The sequence below is a fragment of the Oncorhynchus keta genome, chromosome 17 (genome assembly GCF_023373465.1).
Source record: "Oncorhynchus keta strain PuntledgeMale-10-30-2019 chromosome 17, Oket_V2, whole genome shotgun sequence".
NCBI classification, from domain to species: Eukaryota; Metazoa; Chordata; class Actinopteri; order Salmoniformes; family Salmonidae; genus Oncorhynchus; species Oncorhynchus keta.
The window spans coordinates 8,324,001-8,338,866 of record NC_068437.1 but is presented as its reverse complement, the minus strand read 5'-3'; the positions used below and the strand labels follow the sequence as shown (position 1 = coordinate 8,338,866).

The 14,866-nt window shown below is 43.2% G+C and overlaps 1 protein-coding gene across 1 annotated transcript in view; it reads left to right on the top strand.

Annotated features, from left to right (window-relative positions):
• Positions 1 to 14,866, top strand: part of ambra1b (autophagy/beclin-1 regulator 1b) — a 53,907-nt gene that overhangs the window by 32,489 nt on the left and 6,552 nt on the right. Inside the window, exon 17 of the mRNA XM_035790534.2 lies at positions 2,178 to 2,309. Within this exon, the coding sequence (XP_035646427.1) occupies positions 2,178 to 2,309 (132 nt within the window). The remainder of the gene's footprint in view (positions 1 to 2,177; positions 2,310 to 14,866) is intronic.

Sequence of the window (14,866 nt, the reverse complement as noted above, 5' to 3'; positions counted from 1 at the left end):
GTTGGCATTCTCTCAACCAGCTTCACGAGGTAGTCACCTGGAATGCAGTTCAATTAACAGGTGTGCCTTTTTAATTTCTGGAATTTCTTTCCTCAATGCATTTGAACCAATCTGTTGTGACAAGGCAGGGGCTGTATACAGAAGACAGCCCTATTTGATAAAAGACCAAGTCCATATTATGGCAAGAACAGCTCAAATAAGTAAAGGGAAATGACAATCCGTCATTGCTTTAAGACATGAAAGTCTGTCAATCCAAAACAATTCAAGAACTTTGAAAGCACAGTCACAAAAACCATCAAGCACTATGATGAAACTGGTTCTCATGAGGACCACCACAGGAAAGGAAGACCCAGAGTTACCTCTGCTGCAGCGGATAAGTTCATTAGCGTTACCAGCCTCAGAAATTGCAGCCCAAACAAATGCTTCACAGAGTTCATGTAACAGACACATCTCAACATCAACTGTTCAGAGGAGACTTTGCAGAAATTCAACCATGAAGGCCTCATTCACAAAGAAACCACTACTAAAGGAGACCAATAACAAGAGACTTGCTTGGGCCAAGAAACACGAGCAATGGACATTAGACCGGTGGGAATCTATCCTTTTTGTTTAAATTTGAGATTTTTCCTTCCAAACACTGTGTCTTTGTGAGACGCAGAGTAGGAGTCAAGCATGTGCGGGAACTCTAAGACAGTTGGAAAATCATTCCTCATGAAGGTGGTTGAGAGAATGCCAAGAGTGTGTGACGCTTTCACCAAGGCAAAAGGGGTGGCTATTTGAAGAATCTCAAATGTAAAATGTATGTTCATTTGTTTAACACATTTTTGGTTACTACATGATTTCATATGTTATTTCATAGTTCTGAAAGTCTTCACTATTCTACAATGTAGAAAATAGTAAAAAATTAAGAAACCCTCTCTGTAGGTTTGTCAACTTTTGACTGGTACTGTATGTAAATGTGACTTCTTTTTTTTATACTGTTTTTGCTTTGTCGTTATGGGGGGTGGATAATTAAATACTTTCCCGAATGGACTGTAATTTGATCTCTGATCATTCTTGGCATGTAGTTACCAGCCTACAATTGGCTCATTCATCCCCCTCTCCCCTGTAACTATTCCCCAAGTCTTTGCTGTAAATGAGAATGTGTTCTCAGTCAACTTACCTGGTAAAATAAGGGTTCAACAATATATATTAAATCGTTGCCTGAATATCATTCAACCTTATGTCGCAACGTGAGCGAGAGTATGCATGGTGGTTTGACGGTGAGTAGCTTGCCACAGGCAGTGCATTTGAATAAGTAAATAATCAGAAGTACGCTTCACCAAGCAAGCAGCCATGTCCTCATCACATTCTCACATAGTTATTAACGTTAGATAATATGACGAGCAAGCCAGCAGCAGGGTAGTGAGCTTAGTTATCTAGCCAGCAAGGCAGTTAGCTTAGCTAGCTAGCATTATGTTCTACTTGTGTGTTAACACTGGACAGGCGCCAAAGTGAACACTCGTCCTTGATACAAAAATATATATGTTACTGTCTGGGCCTATTATGTTAGCTAGTGGGGTTATTTAGTTTATTTTCTGAAATATGCAATATGCAAAAAGCAAGACAGTCTATCATCCATGATGAGATGAGTAGCTAGCTAGCTAAATTAGAACTCTGACTTTCTCCGTAGTCTGTATCGGACCCAAAAATATATCGGTCAGGCTCTAATAATAATAATTTGGTGGGTGCCTATATTTGTTCTGTTTCAAGTGTGTATTATACACATGTATGGAATGTTTGTTTTGCATTTCCCATCTCCCTCAGATACACCCAACAGGAACCCTGGAGCAATAAGAGTGCCTTGCTCCAGGGCACATCGGCAGATTGTTCACCTTGTCGCCTTACGGATTTCGAACTAGCAACCTTTCGGTTACTGGCTCAATGTTCTAACCGCTAGGCCACCTGCCGCCGACTTCTCATTGGCTCCCTGTGTGACAAAGAAACACTGAGATCCAATCAGATCGTTCTCAAAGACCCATTTACATTCAATTAAGAGTCAGCTGTAAAGTATTATTTTGTATTTAACACAGATATTAACCTTCAACCAATGTATGTCTCATCTAACTTACTGTGCAGTTTAGTGTTGCAGTTTTTTTTTAGTAAATGTATCAATTTTTTCTCTCTCACTATCTCAGAAGTCCGTCAAGAGCTCCCGTCCACGAGCCGCGAGGCCAAAGGGAGCCTCGAGCAGCCACAAACCAGCCAGATCGAGGACAGTACACTGGGGGACGCCTCAACAGAAGCCGGCACCTCTACCGCTAATACCGGTAATCCTCCCAGTCCCACCTACTACCCTCACTTTTTATAATGCCATAAAGCAGGGTTGGGGTCAATTCCAGCCAATTCAGAAAGTAAACCCAATTCGAAATGTTACTCATTGAAAAGCATAAGGAATTGGAATTTCAGTGTACTTCCTGAATTGAAATGGAATTGACTCCAACCCTGTCACAATGCCTCTTATTGTACCTTCTATATGGTTTTACAGCATGTTTTCCCCTACAATGATCTCCAGGCGGGGTGCAAAGGCCCTCTAGTTTTTATATGGCTGTAATGATGGCACATGGTCAGGAAGGGCTGTTTCAACTGTCTGTTTTGCAGAGGAGAGAATCCGTGAAAGACACAGGCGTTAGGTTCTAATTCCCAGAGTAAAAACTCAACGGACACTTTGAAAGCTCAACCAAGTTTACTCTTCCCAGAGGATCGATACAACCTTTTCACACAAGCACTGATATTTAACCCTTCCTCCAAGGCTGAGTCTCCTCTTACACATCTGAACAAACATTTTGTCTTTACTGCTAGGCAGGACACTCCATGGTAACACCATGGTGTTACTGCTCGTGCAACAAATACAATAGTATCAGATGGCGTACTGAACACAGCGGTGCAAGTCGCCTTAAGATAAGAACGTAATATTCAATATCAGTCAGTTAGACTTAAATATTAGCACTTCATATACTCATGGGTAATAACATTTAATCTGGATAATAACACAAAACTAATCAGAAGGCTAGAGAAATGTATCGACAAAAATTACGAAAACAAGCAACACACAATCAAACATGGCCAAAAAAACACAAACCATTTAAGCTTTTCACCACTGGGTCTGGTAAGTGTGTAAAGCGATCTGTTAAAGTTGATAGATGACAAACTGGGCATACTTGAATTAGTCAGTAAGGATATAAAGGAGTTGAAGGAGAGCCTTGAAATGAGTGACAAAAGAGCTGCGATAATGGAGAAAGAACCCACGATGAATAAAAAGGGATATGCCAGGTGTACTCTCTGCCTCAAAGAGACCAATTATGCCAACAAAGGGTATCATGCTCTGCTGGCACATTGTAGAACAGATGTCCACAGGCAGAAAGTGTACAATGTAATAATGTGCAGTGTAGCCCAAATATACTGCTTTTGTTGTGTTGAACTTGACATTAACACTTGTGTGAGTGAGGGGAGATTATTCCATTTTTTTACACAGTGAATGTTATTTTTGCACACATGTAGCCTTGTGCACTTGATCGATGTCTACTATAGTGACCACGATAATAAAGCAAAAATAGAATGCCTGTTTGTTTCATTCTATTTCTACTCTGATGTTTTTTTCCCAAGTGCAATATTTAGATGCGTGTGTGTGGTCACAAGCGTTTTTATTATAAATGCTGTCATGGCTACCTGCAATATTAGTGTATATTGGTATTTTTTTCTTCTCCAGGCTTGTGTCATTTGCAGTGAAGTCTAGGCAACAAATAACATTGGATTGCTTTCTTTACGTTCTTTAGCTGTTCACATAAACCACTTTTCATTTTACACACAGACTGATCATGTAGATCATATTATTTTGTATATTTAATGAGTTAACCTGCATTCCCCCTAGCAGTGAATATTTTTTTTTTTTTTTGCCTCTTTTTTTTTGCATGTTTCAGTGCAAAAAAGTCACCTTTTGGGCCCTCGCCAGCTTGCATCCCTGTAAAATAATAATTGCTTGACAAAAATGTTATGCAATGGCAATCCTGGTTAGAGGTAACAATCATTTGCACGAACTGCCGATATTATTACGCATATTAACTGTTAATGACGGAAATTAAGATATTTGACTATTTTTAATAGCTATTCATAAAGCAAATTGAGGTGAGACAATTTGAAATACTTTTAGCGGTTGATCTGCTTCTGTTCTGTGCTCTTTTCGAAGGATGGGTCCTGGCCTCTCACGGGGCCTAGGGATCTGGGTGAACGGGTTGGTCTGCTGGTCATTGGGATGACAACCCAACTTGGGATGGGGAGGGGCTTTAGCGGATGGAATACTGGAGAACAATTGGAGGGTTACTTAGTAGCAATGCAAATATCATGGTACAGCTATTTGGACACAATCACTATGGTACTTTTTAATGGTAAATTTACTAACATATATTATGATAGATTTGGAACTCGCATCTCATTATGGTGAAATAAGTATAGCCAGTTGTAATGGTTTGGGCCTCCTGAGTGGCACAGTGGTCTGATGCACTAGCTGTGCCGTTAGAGATCCTGGTTCAAATCCAGGCTCTGTCGCAGCCGGCCGTGACCGGGAAACCCATGGGGCGGCGCACAATTGGCCCAGCATTGTAAGGGGAGGGCTTGGCCAGCCAGGATGTCCATGTCCCATCGTGCTCTAGCGATTCCTGTGGTGGGCCAGGTGCATGCACGTGACACGGTCGCCAGGTGTATGGTGTTTCCTCTGACACAATGGTGCGGCTGGCTTCCGGGTTGAGCCGGCATTGTGTCTAGAAGCAGTGCGGCTTGGCTGGGTCGTGTTTCGGAGGCGCGCGGCTATCGATCTTCGCCTCTCCCGAGTCCCGTCGCTGCAACTCCCGTACGGACAAGGCTGTAACAACCAATTGGATACCACGGAATTGGGGAGAAAAATGGGTAAAACCATTTTTTAAATAATAATAAATAAATAATTGTAACGGCTTAACAGAAAAGACTAACAATATTTACCTGGCTCAAAGAGAAGGAAAATAATATCTATTGTTTACAGGAAACTAATTCAACAATTTTAGACCACACAACTTGTACCTGTGGATGTATTTCAAGGTCTCTCACTCTACTTGTGGTCTACAATTTGTTTTGAGGTCTTGGCTGATTTCTTTTGATTTTCTCATGATGTCAAGCAAAGAGGCCCTGCGTTTGAAGGTAGGCTGTGAAATACATCCACAGGTACACCTTCAATTGACTCATTATGTAAATTAGCCTATTTGAAGCTTCTAAAGCCATTACATACTTTTCTGGAATTTTCCAAGCTGTTTAAAGGCACAGTCAACTTAGTGTATGTAAACATTTCAATTTTGGAGAATATATTCTAAAATGGGTTAAGATCATGTACAGTAACCCTAGGTATAATTACTGGCTACTTCTCAAAGTATTAAACTGAGTAAAACAAGGTTGTCTACTATTGGCATATCTATTTATTATGGCCATCGAAATGTTAGTTATTAAAATCAGATCCAACCATATCAAGGGAATAGAAAGACTGGGCTTAAAAACAAAGGTGTCATTGTACGCTGATTCATTTTTTGGATCCCTCCACAGCCTCATAGAGGATCAAAATAATTTTTCTAAACTCTCTGGATTACAACCAAATTATGAGAAGTGAACTTACTATATTATGTATTGGATCACAAAAAAATACAACTTTTACATTACTGTGTAGTTTACCAATAACATTTTCTGATTGGGATGTGGACATACTCGGTATACATATCCCGAAAGAGAGAGATGATCTCACTCCAATACATTTCAATAGAAATACATTAGATCTTACTACCATGGAAAGGGAAATACTTGATGAACTCTTTAGTCACATCCCAGTTTCCTATTTGCTTATGGTCTTGCCTATACCTAGCAAACCGTTAAATTTTTTTTTTTTATATTCTATTTGATTTGGAACGGCAAGCCACAAAAATTCAACAGGCCTATTTATATAATGAATATGAATTCGGAGGGCAGAAATGATTAACTGTAAAAGCATTAGACCTCTCACTAAAGGCTTCAGTCATACAAAATGTATACTTAAATATGAACTGGTTCTCTAGCAAATTAGTAAGAATGTCTAACCCTATGTTCAAGAAAGGCCATTTGCCCTTTATTCATATTACAACCTCTCACTTGGGTTGGAAATGTCTGCTCTACCCAAAATTACAACCAACTAACTGCAGCATTACCACAAAAGTGGAAGGGGGGAAAAGTATGGAACATCAAATCAAATTTATTTATATAGCCCTTCGAACATCAGGTGATATCTCAAAGTGCTGTACAGAAACCCAGCCTTAAACCCCAAACAGCAAGAAATGCGGGTGTAGAAGCACGGTGGCTAGGAAAAACTCCCTAGAAAGACCAAAACCTAGGAAGAAACCTAGAGAGAAACCAGGCTATGTGGGGTGGCCAGTCCTCTTCTGGCTGTGCCGGGTGGAGATTATAACAGAAAATGGCCAAGATGTTCATAAATGACCAGCATGGTCAAATAATAATAATCACAGGCAGAACAGTTGAAACTGGAGCAGCAGCACGGCCAGGTGGACTGGGGACAGCAAGGAGTCATCATGTCAGGTAGTCCTGAGGCATGGTCCTAGGGCTCAGGTCCTCCCGAGAGAGAGAAAGAAAGAGAGAATTAGAGAGAGCATACTTAAATTCACACAGGACACCGGATAGGACAGGAGAAGTACTCCAGATATAACAAACTGACCCTAGCCCCCGACACAAACTACTGCAGCATAAATACTGGAGGCTGAGACAGGAGGGGTCAGGAGACACTGTGGCCCCATCCGATGACACCCCCGGACAGGGCCAAACAGGAAGGATATAACCCCACCCACTCTGCCAAAGCACAGCCCCCACACCACTAGAGGGATATCTTCAACCACCAACTTACCATCCTGAGACAAGGCGCCGACAGACAAGGCCGCCTCGCTTCGCGTTCCTAGGAAACTATGCAGTTTTTTTTATTTTTTTTTACGTGTTATTTCTTACATTAGTACCCCAGGTCATCTTAGGTTTCATTACATACAGTCGAAGAACTACTGAATATAAGATCAGCGTCAACTCACCATCAGTACGACCAATAATGTGTTTTTCGCCATGCGGATCCTGTGTTCTGCCTTACAAACAGGACAACGGAATGGATCCCTTGCCCTTGCAGCGACCCAAAAAAACGACTCCGAAAAAGAGGCGGTCTTCTGGTCAGACTCCGGAGACGGGCACACCGTGCACCACTCCCTAGCATTCTTCTTGCCAATGTCCAGTCTCTTGACAACAAGGTTGATGAAATCCGAGCAAGGGTAGCATTCCAGAGGGACATCAGAGACTGTACCGTTCTTTGCTTCACGGAAACATGGCTCACTGGAGAGACGCTATCCGAGGCGGTGCAGCCAACGGGTTTCTCCACGCATCGCGCCGACAGAAACAAATCTTTCTGGTAAGAAGAGGGGCGGGGGCGTATGCCTTATGGTTAACGAGACATGGTGTGATGAAGGAAACATACAGGAACTCAAATCCTTCTGTTCACCTGATTTTAGAATTCCTCACAATCAAATGTAGACAGCATTATCTACCAAGAGAATTCTCTTCGATTATAATCACAGCCGTATATATATCCCCCAAGCAGACACATCGATGGCTCTGAACGAACTTTATTTAACTCTTTGCAAACTGGAAACTATTTATCCGGAGGCTGCATTCATTGTAGCTGGGGATTTTAACAAGGCTAATCTGAAAACAAGACTCCCTAAATTTTATCAGCATATCGATTGCGCAACCAGGGGTGGAAAAACCTTAGAGTAACAATGATCCAACTTCCGCGACGCATATAAGGCCCTGCCCCGCCCCCTTTCGGAAAAGCTGACCACGACTCCATTTTGTTGATCCCTGCCTACAGACAGAAACTAAAACAAGAGGCTCCCACGCTGAGGTCTGTCCAACGCTGGTCCGACCAAGCTGACTCCACACTCCAAGACTGCTTCCATCACGTGGACTGGGATATGTTTCGTATTGCGTCAGATAACAATATTGACGAATACGCTGATTCGGTGTGCGAGTTCATTAGAACGTGCGTTGAAGATGTCGTTCCCATAGCAACGATTAAAACATTCCCTAACCAGAAACCGTGGATTGATGGCGGCATTCACGTGAAACTGAAAGCGCGAACCACTGCTTTTAATTAGGGCAAGGTGTCTTGTAACATGACCGAATACAAACAGTGCAGCTATTCCCTCCGCAAGGCTATCAAACAAGCTAAGTGTCAGTACAGAGACAAAGTAGAATCTCAATTCAACGGCTCAGACACAAGAGGCATGTGGCAGGGTCAATCACGGATTACAAAAAGAAAACCAGCCCCGTCATGGACCAGGATGTCTTGCTCCCAGGCAGACTAAATAACTTTTTTGCCCGCTTTGAGGACAATACAGTGCCACTGACACGGCCTGCAACGGAAACATGCGGTCTCTCCTTCACTGCAGCCGAGGTGAGTAAGACATTTAAACGTGTTAACCCTCGCAAGGCTGCAGGCCCAGACGGCATCTCCAGCCGCGCCCTCAGAGCATGCGCAGACCAGCTGGCCGGTGTGTTTACGGACATATTCAATCAATCCCTATACCAGACTGCTGTTCCCACATGCTTCAAGAGGGCCACCATTGTTCCTGTTCCCAAGAAAGCTAAGGTAACTGAGCTAAACGACTACCGCCCCGTAGCACTCACTTCCGTCATCATGAAGTGCTTTGAGAGACGAGTCAAGGACCATATCACCTCCACCCTACCTGACACCCCAGACCCACTCCAATTTGCTTACCGCCCAAATAGGTCCACAGACGATGCAATCTCAACCACACTGCACACTGCCCTAACCCATCTGGACAAGAGGAATACCTATGTGAGAATGCTGTTCATCGACGACAGCTCGGCATTCAACACCATAGTACCCTCCAAGCTCATCATCAAGCTCGAGACCCTGGGTCTCGACCCCGCCCTGTGCAACTGGGTACTGGACTTCCTGACGGGGCGCCCCCAGGTGGTGAGGGTAGGCAACAACATCTCCTCCCCGCTGATCCTCAACACTGGGGCCCCACAAGGGTGCGTTTTGAGCCCTCTCCTGTACTCCCTGTTCACCCACGACTGCGTGGCCACGCACGCCTCCAACTCAATCATCAAGTTTGCGGACGACACAACAGTGGTAGGCTTGATTACCAACAACGACTAGACGGCCTACAGGGAGGAGGTGAGGGCCCTCGGAGTGTGGTGTCAGGAACAAAACAAAACTAAGGAGATGATTGTGGACTTCAGGAAACAGCAGAGGGAACACCCCCCTATCCACATCAATGGAACAGTAGTGGAGAGGGTAGCAAGTTTTAAGTTCCTCGGCATACACATCACAGACAAACTGAATTTGTCCACTCACACAGACAGCATCGTGAAGAAGGCGCAGCAGCGCCTCTTCAACCTCAGGAGGCTGAAGAAATTTGGCTTGTCACCAAAAGCACTCACAAACTTCTACAGATGCACAATCGAGAGCATCCTGGCGGGCTGTATCACCGCCTGGTACGGCAACTGCTCCGCCCTCAACCGTAAGGCTCTCCAGAGGGTAGTGAGGTCTGCACAACGCATCACCGGGGGCAAACTACCTGCCCTCCAGGACACCTACACCACCCAATGTTACAGGAAGGCCATAAAGATCATCAAGGACATCAACCACCCGAGCCACTGCCTGTTCACCCCGCTATCATCCAGAAGGCGAGGTCAGTACAGGTGCATCAAAGCTGGGACCGAGAGACTGAAGAACAGCTTCTATCTCAAGGCCATCAGACTGTTAAACAGCCACCACTAACATTGAGTGGCTGCTGCCAACACACTGACACTGACTCAACTCCAGCCACTTTAATAATGGGAATTGATGGGAAATGATGTAAATATATCACTAGCCACTTTAAACAATGCTACCTTATATAATGTTACTTACCCTACATTATTCATCTCATATGCATACGTATATACTGTACTCTATATCATCGACTGCATCCTTATGTAATACATGTATCACTAGCCACTTTAACTATGCCACTTTGTTTACATACTCATCTCATATGTATATACTGTACTCGATACCATCTACTGTATCTTGCCTATGCTGCTCTGTACCATCACTCATTCATATATCCTTATGTACATATTCTTTATCCCCTTACACTGTGTATAAGACAGTAGTTTTGGAATTGTTAGTTAGATTACATGTTGGTTATTACTGCATTGTCGGAACTAGAAGCACAAGCATTTTGCTACACTCGCATTAACATCTGCTAACCATGTGTATGTGACAAATAAGATTTGATTTGATTTGAGTATAGCCCACAATAATCTCCGCCACGGCACAACCCAAGGGAGGGCGCCAACCCAGACAGGAAGATCACATCAGTGACTCAACCCACTCAAGTGACGCACCCCTCCTAGGGACGGTATGAGAGAGCCCCAGTAAGCCAGTGACTCAGCCCCTGTAATAGGGTTAGAGGCAGAGAATCCCAGTGGAAAGAGGGGAACCGGCCAGGCAGAGACAGCAAGGGCGGTTCATTGCTCCAGAGCCTTTCCGTTCACCTTCATACTCCTGGGCCAGACTACACTCAATCATATGACCCACTGAAGAGATGAGTCTTCAGTAAAGACTTAAAGGTTGAGACCGAGTTTGCGTCTCTCACATGGGTAGGCAGATCATTCCATAAAAATTGAGCTCTATAGGAGAAAGCCCTGCCTCCAGCTGTTTGCTTAGAAATTCTAGGGACAATTAGGGGGCCTGCGTCTTGTGACCATAGCGTACGTGTAGGTATGTACAGCAGGATTTAATCAGAGATATAGGTAGGAGCAAGCCCATGTAATGCTTTGTAGGTTAGCAGTAAAACCTTGAAAATCAGCCCTTGCCTTGACAGGAAGCCAGTGTAGGGAGGCTAGCACTGGAATAATATGATCACATTTTTAGGTTCTAGTCAGGATTCTAACAGCCGTATTTAGCACTAACTGAAGTTTGTTTCAAGGACAGCTTTTTCCCATCTACATAACTTTGCAAAAATCAGAAACTTTCTGTCCAAAAATGATGCAGAAAAATTAATCCATGCTTTTGTCACTTCTAGGTTAGACTACTGCAATGCTCTACTTTCCGGCTACCCGGATAAAGCACTAAATAGTCTTGTGATATGTTCTTCAAAAGAGAGATCAGGGTCCAGAGTAACACAGAGGTCCTTCACAGTTTTATTTGAGATGACAGTACAACCATTAAGATTAATTGTCAGATTCAACAGAAGATCTCTTTGTTTCTTGAGACCTAGAACAAGCATCTCTGTTTTGTCCGAGTTTAAAAGTAGAACGTTTGCAGCCATCCACTTCCTTATGTCTGAAACACATGCTTCTAGTGAGGGCAATTTTGGGGCTTCACCATGTTTAAAATTGAAATGTACAGCTGTGTGTCATCCACATAGCAGTGAAAGTTAACATGGTCTGATGCCATTAAAAGGTCATTTACCACCTTCACAAGTGCAGTCTGTGCTATGATGGGGTCTAAAACCAGACTGATACATTGTTTGTCTTCAGGAAGGCAGTGAGTTGCTGCGCAACAGCCTTTTTTTATATTTTCTGGGTCAAGGTTTGGCTTTTTCAAGAGCGGCTTTATTTCTGCCACTTTTAGTGAGTTTGGTACACATCCAGTGGATAGAGAGCCGTTTATTATGTTCAACATAGGAGGGCCAAGCACAGGAAGCAGCTCTTTCAGTAGTTTAGTTGGAATAGGGTCCAGTATGCAGCTTGAAGGTTTAGAGGCCATGATTGTTTTCATCATTGTGTCAAGAGATATAGTACTAAAACACTTGAGCGTCTCTCTTGATCCTAGGTCCTGGCAGAGTTGTGCAGACTCAGGACAACTGAGCTTTGAAGGAATACGCAGATTTAAAGAGGAGTCCGTAATCTGCTTTCTAATAATCATGATCTTTTCCTCAAAGAAGTTTATGAATTTTTTACTGCTGAAGTGAAAGCCATCCTCTCTTGGGGAATGCTGCATTTTAGTTAGCTTTGCGACAGTATCAAAAAGGAATTTCGGATTGTTCTTATTTTCCTCAATTAAGTTGGAAAAATAGGATGATCGAGCAGCAGTAAGGGCTCTTCGATACTGCACGGTACTGTCTTTCCAAGCTAGTCGGAAGACTTCCAGTTTGGTGTGGCGCCATTTCCGTTCCAATTTTCTGGAAGCTTGCTTCAGAGCTCGGGTATTTTCTGTACACCAGGGAGCTAGTTTCTTATGAGAAATGTTTTTAGTTTTTAGGGGTGCAACTGCATCTAGGGTATTGCCCAAGGTTAAATTGAGTTCCTCAGTTAGGTGGTTAACTGATTTTTGTCCTTGGGTAGACAGAGGGAGTCTGGAAGGACATCAAGGAATCTATTTATAGCACAACTTTTGATGTTCCTTGGTTGGGGTCTGAGCAGATTATTTGTTGCAATTGCAAACGTAATAAACCGGTGGTCCGATAGTCCAGGATTATGAGGAAAAACATTAAGATCCACAACATTTATTCCATGGGACAAAACTAGGTCCAGAGTATGACTGTGACAGTGAGTAGGTCCAGAGACATGTTGGACAAAACCCACTGAGTCTATGATGGCTCCGAAAGCCTTTTGGAGTGGGTCTGTGGACTTTTCCATGTGAATATTAAAGTCACCAAAGATTAGAATATTATCTGCTATGACTACAAGGTCCAATAGGAATTCAGGGAACTCAATGAGGAATGCTGTATATGGCCCAGGAGGCCTGTAAACAGTAGCTATAAAAAGTGATTGAGTAGGCTGCATAGATTTCATGGCTAGAAGCTCAAAAGACGAAAACATCATTTTTTAAAATGTAAATTGAAATATGCTATTGTAAATGTTAGCAACACCTCCGCCTTTGCGGGATGCATGGGGGATATGGTCACCTAGTGTAGCCAGGAGGTGAGGCCTCATTTAACACAGTAAATTCAGCAGGCTTAAGCCATGTTTCAGTCAGGCCAATCACATCAAGATTATGATGAGTGATTAGTTAATTGCCTATAAGTGCCAACCTAGACACGGTCTCAATGGGGATAGCTGAGCTGACTACACTGACTGTGCTAGTGGCAGAATCCATTATGCTGGCTAACAGCCTGCTGCCTGGCCTGCACCCTATTTCATTGTGGAGCTAGAGGAGTTAGAGCCCTGTCTATGTTGGTAGATAAGATGAGAGCACCCCTCCAGCTAGGATTGAGTCCGTCACTCCTCAGCAGGTCGGCTTGGTCCTGTTTGTGGGTGAGTCCCAGTCCCAGGGCCAATTATCTACAAATTCTATCTTTTTTCTTTTGGGAGGGGCAGGAAACAGTTTTCAACCAGCGATTGAGTTGAGAGACTGCTGTAGAGCTCATCACTCCCCCTAACTGGGAGGGGGCCAGAGACAATTACTCGATGCCGACACATCTTTCTAGCTGATTACACGCTGAAGCTATGTTGCGCTTGGTGATCTCTGACTGTTTCATCCTAACATCGTTGGTGCCGACATGGATAACAATATCTCTATACTCTACACTCGCCAGTTTTAGCTTTAGCCTGCACCATCTTCAGATTCCCCTGGTAAACAGTGTATGATCGCTGGATGTTTCGTTTTAAGTCTAATACTGCGGGTAATGGAGTCGCCAATGACCAGAGTTTTCAATTTGTCAGAGCTAATGGTGGGATGCTTCGGCGTCTCAGACCCCGTAACGTGAGGAATAGAGACAAGAGAAGGCTCGGCCTCTGACTCCGACTCGTTGCTTAATGGGGAAAACCAGTTGAAAGTTTCTGTCGGCTGAATGAGCGACACCGGTTGAGCGTTCCTACAGCATTTCCCTCCAGAAACCGTGAGAAAGTTGTCCGGCTGCGGGGACCGTGCGAGGGGATTTATACTAACGTTACTATCTGTACTTTCTGGTGGCACAGACACTGTTTCATCCTTTCCTACACTGAAATTACCCTTGCCTAACGATTGCGTCTGAAGCTGGGCTTGTAGCACAGCTATCCTCGCCGTAAGGCGATCGTTCTCCTGTATATTAGGAGTACAGCAACTGCAATTAGAAGGCATCATGTTAATGTTACTACTTAGCTTCGGCTGTTGGAGGTCCTGACGAACCATGTCCAGATAAAGCGTCCGGATAAGCCAATTCCATTGGAATACCGGAGTGATGGTTGCTGATAATGGGCCTCTGTACGCCTATGTAGAGATTCCATAAACAATCTGCCTTTTCCAGCTACAATAGTCATTTAATAATGTCTACACTGTGTTTCTGATCAATTTGACGTCATTTTAATGGACAAAAAATTAGCTTTTCTTTTAAAAACCAGGACATTTCTAAGTGACCCCAAACTTTTGTGTGTGTGATTGATCAATACACAACTTTCACAGAGTCGGGTATTTGATGCAAGAATATTGGATGCAAACATATAAAATACATTTTTCATTTTATAAAATTAGACATTGTCTTGCTCACTCGAGAGAAGGCGATTTGGCCCTGGCTTTCAAACGAAATCCCCTGCATCATTTTATGAAATTGTCATTAGTCTACCGATTTTGCAAATGTAGGCAAATAATAAATGTAATAATAGCATATTTGATCTACCCCAATAAAAATTTAGAAAGTGCGCATAAACCGATAGCCTTGGTACAGGTTTCTATTATGTGCAACAGAAATGTAGGATATGTTCACTAGCTACTGTAAGAAAGTTACATTCTAATGAAACATTTGTTAAATTAATTAGCCTTTTAGCCCATATGTTTCATCCTATGAAGTGG